Source organism: Pristiophorus japonicus, chromosome 20, assembly GCF_044704955.1.
Source record: "Pristiophorus japonicus isolate sPriJap1 chromosome 20, sPriJap1.hap1, whole genome shotgun sequence".
In the NCBI taxonomy this organism is placed as follows: domain Eukaryota; kingdom Metazoa; phylum Chordata; class Chondrichthyes; family Pristiophoridae; genus Pristiophorus; species Pristiophorus japonicus.
The window spans coordinates 78,317,305-78,326,804 of NC_091996.1; the positions used below are offsets into that span (position 1 = coordinate 78,317,305).

At 47.1% G+C, this 9,500-nt stretch overlaps 1 protein-coding gene across 1 annotated transcript; it reads right to left on the minus strand.

Annotated features, from left to right (window-relative positions):
• Positions 1-568: 568 nt before the first annotated feature.
• LOC139232612 (zinc finger protein 271-like) lies at positions 569-3,333 on the minus strand. Its single transcript, XM_070863049.1, has 3 exons — positions 3,302-3,333; positions 2,446-2,512; positions 569-2,083 (listed from the first exon to the last, which is right to left on the minus strand). The coding sequence occupies exon 3, from the start codon at positions 1,584-1,586 to the stop codon at positions 705-707; it is 882 nt and encodes a 293-aa protein (XP_070719150.1). The 5' UTR covers positions 1,587-2,083; positions 2,446-2,512; positions 3,302-3,333; the 3' UTR covers positions 569-704.
• Between the last annotated feature and the right edge of the window lie 6,167 nt (positions 3,334-9,500).

The window sequence follows — 9,500 nt, forward strand, 5'->3', positions numbered from 1 at the left end:
CTTTTCCGACAGCACTTTCCAAACCCACAACCTCCTCCAGGTAGAAGGACAAGGACAGCAGGTGCATGGGAATACCGGCACCTCCAAGTTCCCCTCCAAGTCACGCAGCATCCTGACCTCAGCACTGTGGGAGCACCTTCACCACATCGACTGCAGCACGGTTCAAGGAGGCAGCGGCTCACCACCACCTTCTAAAGGGGCAATTAAGGATGGGCAATAAATGCAGGCTGGTTCGCCCACATCCCAAGAATGAACAAATAAAGAACAAACAAGCTGCAGAACTACCGACACCATCAGCTTTAAGGAGAAGTTTCCCTTTGGAGATCGGATTGCCCATTGAGTTTGATAAACTGATGATAAAGTAACAATGCTGCTTTGCCGCGTGACAGTAATAGATTATCAGAATATTCCCCATCGGATGAAATTGAATGGCAGACTTGGATATCGTGTAAATCCATCTTTTAAAAAGTTGAGGGAACTCCGTTCTAAGGTAGATTCCATCCAGTTCATAATAAGTCCTCAATCAGCTCGTCTTATCATTGAGATATCAAGGACTAGGCACACGGTGTTTAAAAGAAAGCTGATTTATTTGACATTTACAGAATATCAAACTATAGCCCAGTTACAGGGGTTTTAACATCGACAGAAACAAACTCCAACTGCCAGAATGAACATGGTTCAGTTCCGGAAGCCAACTCATGCAGTCAATTGTGAACTCGCTGGTGTTTCAGGTAGTCGGATGACTGAGTGAATCCCTTCCCACACACAGAGCAGGTGAATGGCCTCTCCCTGGTGTGAATTTGCTGGTGTCTCAAGAGGTCGGATGACACAGCGAATCCCTTCCCACACACGGAGCAAGGGAACGGTCTCTCCTTCGTGTGAACTTGCTTGTTGTGTGCTAGTAGGTTGAATGACACAGCGAATCTCTTCCCACACATGGAGCAAGGGAACGGCCTCTCCCCAGTGTGAATTCGCTGGTGTCTCAGGAAGTCAGATGACCGAGTGAATCCTTTACCACACTCAGAGCAGGTAAACGGTCTCTCCTTTGTGTGAACTCGCTTGTTGTGTGCCAGCAGGCTGGATAACTGAGTAAATTTCTTCCCACAGAAAGAGCAGCTGAACGGCCTCTCTCCATTGTGAATTCGCCAGTGTTTCTGGAAAACGGCTAACCGAGCATATCCCTTCCCACAGACGGAACAGGTGAACGGCCTCTCCCCAGTGTGAATTTGCTGGTGTCTCAAGAGGTCGGATGACACAGCGAATCCCTTCCCACATACGGAGCAAGAGAACGGCCTCTCCTTCGTGTGAACTTGCTTGTTGTGTGCCAGCAGGTTGGATGACGCAGCGAATCCCTTCCCACACATTGAGCAAGTGAAAGGCCTCTCCTCAGTGTGAATTCGCTGGTGTCTCAGGAGGTCGGATGACCGAGTGAATCCCTTCCTATATTCAGAGCAGGTGAACGGTCTCTCCTTCATGTGAACTTGCTTGTTGTGTGCCAGCAGGTTGGATGACTGAGTGAATTTCTTTCCAGAGACAGAGCACCTGAATGGCCTCTCCCCAGTGTGAACTTGCTGATGTGTCAACATGGTACCATACTGAATGAAATCCCTCCCACACACCGAGCAGGTGAACGGCCTCTCCCTGGTGTGACTGCGCCGAAGAATTTCCAGCTCAGACGGGTAATTGAATCCTTTCCCACAGTCCCCACGGTTTCTCCATGGAGCGGGTGTCCTGGTGCCTCTCCAGGTTGGACGATCAGTTGAAGCCTCGTCCACACAGAGAACACATATACAGTTTCTCCCCGCTGTGAATGGTGCAATGATTTTTCAGACTGTGTAACTGGCTAAAGCTCTTTCCACAGTCAGTGCACTGGAACACACTCACTCGGGTGTGTGTGTCTCGGTGCTTTTCCAGTCACACTAATGTTTGAAATCTTTGCCCACAGACAGAACAGACAAACATTTCTCCTTCCACATTCAAAGGCCGATGATATTCAGGTCCTGATGAATCGAATGACTCTGTCAGATCTTGATGTGATGTTTGGTTTGAGTTTCTCGTCTGTAAATCCTCCCCTTCTAATATCCTGTAAAAGGAGTTTACAAAAGTCATCATTAAGTACATGATAGAAATTCAGAACAGACAATTCTAGTTTCTATACAATGTTCCTTCAAATGCTGGGGATGATTTAACCCAAAACCCAGTCTGTCAATCATTTTCAGTTAAGGACTTAGCATGTGCTCACACCATCTTTCTCACCATTGATGTTAATAGAGCATCACACCTGCAAACCTGGTTTTAAATTTAAATTCACTCAACAAGTTTATTTAACAGAAGACAAACATGTAAACAGATCATGGCCCAATAATACAGATCTATATTCACAGAAGAAAGTCTGTTATCTAAATCCTCGCGTGAACAAAATAAAGATCCCAAATGCAAGAGTACCGTGAATCCTGTGTTAAAATGTTTCAAATCTTGTCCGGTTCCTTCCTTATTACAGAATTCCCCCTCCCTGTGGGAATAAATATTGGTTAAAAATTAATTGTAAATTTCTAACCGATTCTTACACTCTGAGTTTCAAGCTGACCAGATCCTTCTCGCAGAGAATCTCCAAACAGACTATTTGATTTAAACACAGCTCGCCTCTCATTTAAATCCAGGATTACAATTACTGGGAATTTGAATACACAACCACACAAATTTAAAAGGGCCTGTCAGTGAATTATTCCTCTCTCCAGCCTGTAACCAATGAAATTGTAACACCAAAGCTGAATTTCTGCTTCCGTGCGCCGGGTTAAAAACTTTTGACTGTATATGGGGTTTCCAACCCTGGGACTGTACATGGGGATTCTAACCCTGGGACTATACATGGGGATTCTAACTCTGGGAATGAACATGGGGAGTCCAACCCTGAGACTACATGGGGAATCCAACCCTAGGACTGTACAACGGGAATCAAACCCTGGGACTGTACATGGGGATTCCAACCCTGGGACTGTACATGGGGATTCTAGCTCTGGGAATGAACATGGGGAGCCCAACCCTGAGATTATACATGGGGAATCCAACCCTGGGACTGTACCTGGGGAATCCAACCCTGGGACTGTACATGGGTATTCCAACCCTGGGACTTCCAAACCCTGGGACAGTACTTGGGGATTCCAAACCTGGGACTGTACATGGGGATTCCAACCCTGGGACTGCACATGGGGAATCTAACCCTGGGACAGTAAAAAGGGGCCAGCTCTGGGGCTCTTCTGTTAGAATTGTGTGGGATGTAAACTGTAAGCTGGGCACTTACCAACGCCTTCAGGAGAGATGGTGAGAAATCCAACGGTGGAGAATGAATAAAATAAATGAGGAATTGACTTTCACTCCCGGGCACTTGGACAATATACATAGATGACCAAGAAGAGGGGACAGAGTGTACTGCACCAAAATTTGCAGATGACACTAAGATTAGTGGGAAAGCGGGTTGTGTAGAGGACTCAGAGAGGCTGCAAGGAGATTTGGATAGGTTAATCGAATGGGCTAAGGTTTGGCAGATGAAATACAATGTCGGAAAGTGTGAGGTCATCCACCTTGGGAAAAAAACAGTAAAAGGGAATATTATTTGAATGGGGAGAAATTACAACATGCTGTGGTGCAGAGGGAGCTGGTGGTCCTTGTGCATGAATCCCAAAAGGTTAGTTTGCAGGTGCAGCAGGTAATCAGGAAGGCGAATGGAATGTTGGCCTTCATTGCGAGAGGGATGGAGTACAAAAGCAGGGAGGTCTTGCTGCAACTGTATAAGGTATTGGTAAGGCTGCACCTGGAGTACTGCGTTCAGTTTTGGTCACCTTACTTAAGGAAGGATATACTAGCTTTGGAAGGGGTACAGAGACGATTCACTAGGCTGATTCCAGAAATGAGGGGGTAACCTTATGATGATAGATTGAGTAGACTGGGTCTTTACTCGTTGGAGTTCAGAAGGATGAGGAGTGATCTTATAGAAACATTTAAAATCATGAAAGGGATAGACAAGGTAGAGGCAGAGAGGTTGTTTCCATTGGTGGGGGAGACTAGAACTAGGGGCATAGCCTCAAAATACGGAGGAGCCAATTTAAAACCGAGTTCAGAAAGAATTTCTTCTCCCAGAGGGTTGTGAATCTGTGGAATTCTCTGCCCAAGGAAGCAGTTGAGGCTAGCTCATTGAATGTTTTCAAGTCAAAGATAGATAGATTTTTAACCAATAAGCGAATTAAGGGTTACGGGGAGAAGGCGGGTAAGTGGAGCTGAGTCCACGACCAGATCAGCCATGATCTTATTGAATGGCGGAGCAGGCTCGAGGGGCTAGATGGCCTACTCCTGTTCCTAATTCTTATGTTCTTATGTTCTTATGTCTCAGCGTCCGTGCGACTCCAGTGCTTGCTCTGCGCATGCCCAGCTAACACTGCCCGGGAGATTGACGGCAGCTCCGGATCAATAGGAAGAGCGGGGGCAATACTGGAGGACCAAGCGGGCGGTTGGTCCACCAACCAATCGGAATCTGAGGGGGCGGGGCTTGCGGCCCGCAATGGGTGGGGCTGAGCCCGGGTCTCCCGTACTGAGCATGCGCGGGTGGAGAAGACGGATGTCAGTCGACCGGATCCTTCGGGAAGGTGGGGGAGGATGTGGACCCGCGGATGGGCCGGGGGATAATTCACAAACACCCGGTGTAGGCCTCAGGCTCAGAATCAGAGCCCACAGGCCGCGGGTTTGCCCTGCGGTGACAGGCCCGGGTCAGCGGGGTAACTGGCGCAAGCGCAGGCAACTTGGGCAGGAACAATGAGTGGGCGGGGCTTCAGGGACCCAGTGCCCGCGAGATGGAGTAACTTGGGCAACATGCACGTCATCACAACAGTAACCTGGGCAACATGCGCGTCATCACATCACAACACCAATCTGGATTTATATAGCGCCTTCAACCAAGTAAAATATCCAAAGGCACTTCTCAGCAGTGTTATAGAGAATAGTTTGATACTGAGGCGGAGAGATTTAGAATCACAGAAATTTACGGCACAGAAGGAGGCCATTCAGCCTGTGTCCGTGCCGGCCGACACAGAGGCGTTGGGACCAGTACAAACCGGACGGTCTGAACCTGGGCAGGACTGGAACCAATGTTCTAGGGGGAGTGTTTGCTTGTGCTGTTGGGGAGGAGTTAAACTAATATGGCAGGGGGATGGGAACCTATGCAAGGAGACAGATGGAAGTAAAATAGGGGCAGAAGCAAAAGGTAGAAAGGAGATAAGGAAAGGTGGAGGGCAGAGAAATCAAAGGCAAAAATCAAAAAGGGCCACATTACAACATAATTCTAAAAGGACAACGTGTGTTAAAAAAAACAAGCCTGAAGGCTCTGTGCCTCAATGTGAGGAGCATTCCTAGTAAGGTGGATGACTTAACTGTGCAGATAGCAGTTAACGGATATGATGTAATTGGCATCACGCAGACATGGCTCCAGGGTGACCAAGGCTGGGAACTCAACATCCAGGGGTATTCAATATTCAGGAAGGATAGACAGAAAGGAAAAGGAGGTGGGGTAACGTTGCTGGTTAAAGAGGAGATTAACGCAATAGTAAGGAAGGACATTAGCTTTGATGATGTGAAGTCTGTTTGGATGGAGCTGCAGAACACCAAAGGGCAGAAAACACTAGTGGGAGTTATGTACAGACCACCAAACAGTGGTCATGAGGTTGGAGATGGCATCAAACAGGAAATTAGGGATGTGTGCAATAAAGATACAGCAGTTATCATGGGTGACTTTAATCTACATATAGATTGGGCTATCCAAACTGGTAGCAATACGGTGGAGGAGGATTTCCTGGAGTGTATTAGGGATGGTTTTCTGGACCAATATATCGAGGAACCACTAGAGGGCTGGTCATCCTAGACTGGGTCTTGTGTAATGAGAGAGGATTAATTAACAAACTTGTTGTGCGAGGCCCCTTGGGGAAGAGTGACCATAATATGGTAGAATTCTTCATTAAGATGGAGAGTGACACAGTTAATTCAGAGACTAGGATCCTGAACTTAAAGAAAGGTAACTTTGATGGTATGAGACGTGAATTGGCTAGGATAGACTGGCAAAAGATACTTAATAGGTTGACGGTGGATAGGCACTGGCAGGCATTTAAAGATCGCATGGATGAACTTCAACAATTGTACATCCCTGTCTGGAGTAAAAATAAAACAGGGAAGGTGGCTCAACCGTGGCTAACAAGGGAAATTAGGGATCGTGTTAAATCCAAGGAAAAGGCATATAAATTGGCCAGAAAAAGCAGCAAACCTGAGGAATGGGGGAAATTTAGAATTCAGCGGAGCAGGACAAAGCGTTTAATTAGGAGGGGGAAAATAAAGTATGAGAGTAAGTTTGCAGGGAACATTAAAACTGACTGCAAAAGCTTCCGCAGATATGTGAAGAGAAAAAGATTAGTGAAGATAAATGTAGGTCCCTTGCAGTCAGAATCAGGTGAATTTATAATGGGGAACAAAGAAATGGCAAACCAATTGAACAAATACTTTGGTTCTGTCTTCACTAAGGAAGACACAAATAATCTTCTGGAAATACTGGAGGACCGGGGGTCTAGCGAGATGGAGGAACTGAAGGAAATCCTTAATAGTCAGGAAATTGTGTTGGGGAAATTGATGGGATTGAAGGCAGATAAATCCCCCGGGCCTGATAGTCTGCATCCCAGAGTACTTAAGGAAATGGCCCTAAAAATAGTGGACATTTTCCAAGATTCTATAGACTCTGGATCAGTTCTTATGGATTGGAGGGTAGCTAATATAACCCCACCTTTTAAAAAAGGAGGGAGAGAGAAAACAGTTACCAGTTAGCCTGACATCGGTAGTGGGGAAAATGTTGGAATCAATTATTAAAGATGAAATAGCAACGCATTTGTAAAGCAGTGACAGGATCTGTCCAAGTCAGCATGGATTTATGAAAGGGAAATCATGCTTGACAAATCTTCTCGAATTTTTTGAGGATGTAACTAGTCAAATGGACAAGGGAGAACCAGTGGATGTGGTGTATTTGGATTTTCAAAAGGCTTTTGAGAAGGTCCCACATGAGATTACTGTGCAAAATCAAAGCACATGGTATTGGGGGTAATGTATTGACGTGGATAGAGAACTGGTTGGCAGACAAAAGCAACGCGTAGGACTAAACGGGTCCTTTTCAGAATGGCAGGCAGTGACTAGTGGAGTGCCGCAGGGCTCAGTGCTGGGGCCCCAGCTATTTACAATATATATTAATGATTTGGATGAAGGAATTGACCTGTACCAACCTTCTGACTTGGCACAGAGTCTTAGTAAGTTGATAAGTGGACATTGCCCTAGGTCTCCATTAGTTACCCAGAAAGAGAGCTTTCCCTCTGCAATATGCTGCAGGTTTCCTTGGACTTGTTCCACTAACCAAGATCCATACATTACTTCCAGCAGTTTCATTGAAGATGATTTGTTCCCTTTTATAATCTGCTTTACCACCTTTTTAGCATTAAACCAGTTGCAACATATGTGCGTGGAGGCCAACAAAAGGTCGTGAGACAAGGAGTCGGGCAGTGTCGGCGAGAGGCGACAGTCCGGGGTGTGTGGTGACCTACAAAAGGCCGTGAGACAAGGAGTCGGGCAGTGTCGGCGAGAGGTGACAGTCCGGGGTGTGTGGAGACCTACAAAAGGCCGTGAGACAAGGAGTCGAGCAGTGTCGGCGAGAGGCGACAGTCCGGGGTGTGTGGAGACCTACAAAAGGCCGTGAGACAAGGAGTCGAGCAGTGTCGGCGAGAGGCCTCAGTCCGGGGTGTGTGGAGACCTACAAAAGGCCGTGAGACAAGGAGTCGGGCAGTGTCGGCGAGAGGCGGAGCTTGTGCAGCTGCAGGAGGAAGGCAAAAAAGAAGTAAAAAGAAATAGAAAGGTGACGTCATAGCCAAGAGGGTAAGTGATTGGCTGGTGATTGGTGAGTAGTTTTTCTTCTTTCTCTTCTGTAACAGTGAGTAAACTTTAGCATTGTTGTTGCCAATTTAAGTTTATCTAAGGGTTAAGTCATGGCAGGAGAGCTCGGTCACGTGATATGCTCCTCCTGTACCATGTGGGAACTCAGGGACACTTCCGGTGTGCGGGAAGTGTATCCGCCTCCAGCTCCTGACGGTCCGCGTTGCAGAATTGGAGCTGAGGGTGGATTCACTCTGGAGCATCCACGATGCTGAGAATGACGTGAGTAGTACGTGTAGCGAGTTGGTCTTACCGCAGGTGAAGGGTCCACAGCCAGATAGGGAATGGAAGACCAGCAGTAAGAGCAATGCAAGGAAGGTAGTGCAGGGGTCCCCTGCGGTCATCCCTCTGCAAAAAAGATACACCACTTTGAGTACTGTTGAGGGGGATGACTCATCAGAGGAGGGCAGTAGCAGCCAAGTTCATGGCACCGTGGCTGGCTCTGCTGCACAAGAGGGCAGGAAAAAGAGTGGGAGACCTATAGTGATAGGGGATTCAATTGTAAGTGGAATAGATAGGCGTTTCTGCGGCCGCAACCGAGACTCCAGGATGGTAAGTTGCTTCCCTGGTGCAAGGGTCAAGGATGTCTCGGAGCGGGTGCAGGACATTCTGAAAAGGGAGGGTGAACAGCCAGTTGTCGTGGTGCACATTGGTACCAACGATATAGGTAAAAAAAGGGATGAGGTCCTACGAGTCGAATTTAAGGAGCTCGGAACTAAATCAAAACATAGGAACTCAAAAGTAGTAATCTTGGGATTGCTACCAGTGCCACGTGCTAGTCAGAGTAGGAATCGCAGAATAGCTCAGATGAATACGTGGCTTGAGCAGTGGTGTAGCAGGGAGGGATTCAAATTCCTGGGGCATTGGAACCGGTTCTGCGGGAGGTGGGACTAGTACAAACCGGACGGTCTGAACCTGGGCAGGACGGGAACCAATGTCCTCGGGGGAGTGTTTGCGAATGCTGTTGGGGAGGAGTTAAACTAATATAGCAGAGGGATGGGAACCAATGCAGGGAGAAAGAAGGAAACAAAATGGAGACAGAAGCAAAAGACAGAAAGGAGATGAGTAAAAGTGGAGGGCCGAGAAACCCAAGGCAAAAAACAAAAATGTCCATGGTACAGTAAAATTCTAAAGGGTCAAAGTGTAATAAAAAGGCAAGCATGAAAGCTTGGTGCCTCAATGCGAGGAGTATTCGGAACCCAGGAGAGGGCTCTGAGCCAGTTCGAGTGGGTGAGAGCTCAGATGAACAGGACCCCAAGAAAAAATGCAAAAGACAGGAGGCAACAGAGCAGAGTAGCACTGGGGTAAGTGTAAACCACAAGGTGATAGGAAGGGGCAATATGTATGAATATAAAGGGGCTGCAGGAGAGCTCAAAACTAAGAATCATGGTTTAAAAGCTGGTATTAAAACACTCTACCTAAACGCACGCAGCATTCGAAATAAAGTAAATGAGTTGACGGCACAAATCATTACAAATGGGTATGATTTGGTGGCC

What these genes read in the sequence shown, in the direction of transcription:
- LOC139232612 (XM_070863049.1), bottom strand. Translation starts at nt 1,586, where the DNA reads ATGTTGACACATCAGCAAGTTCACACTGGGGAGAGGCCATTCAGGTGC.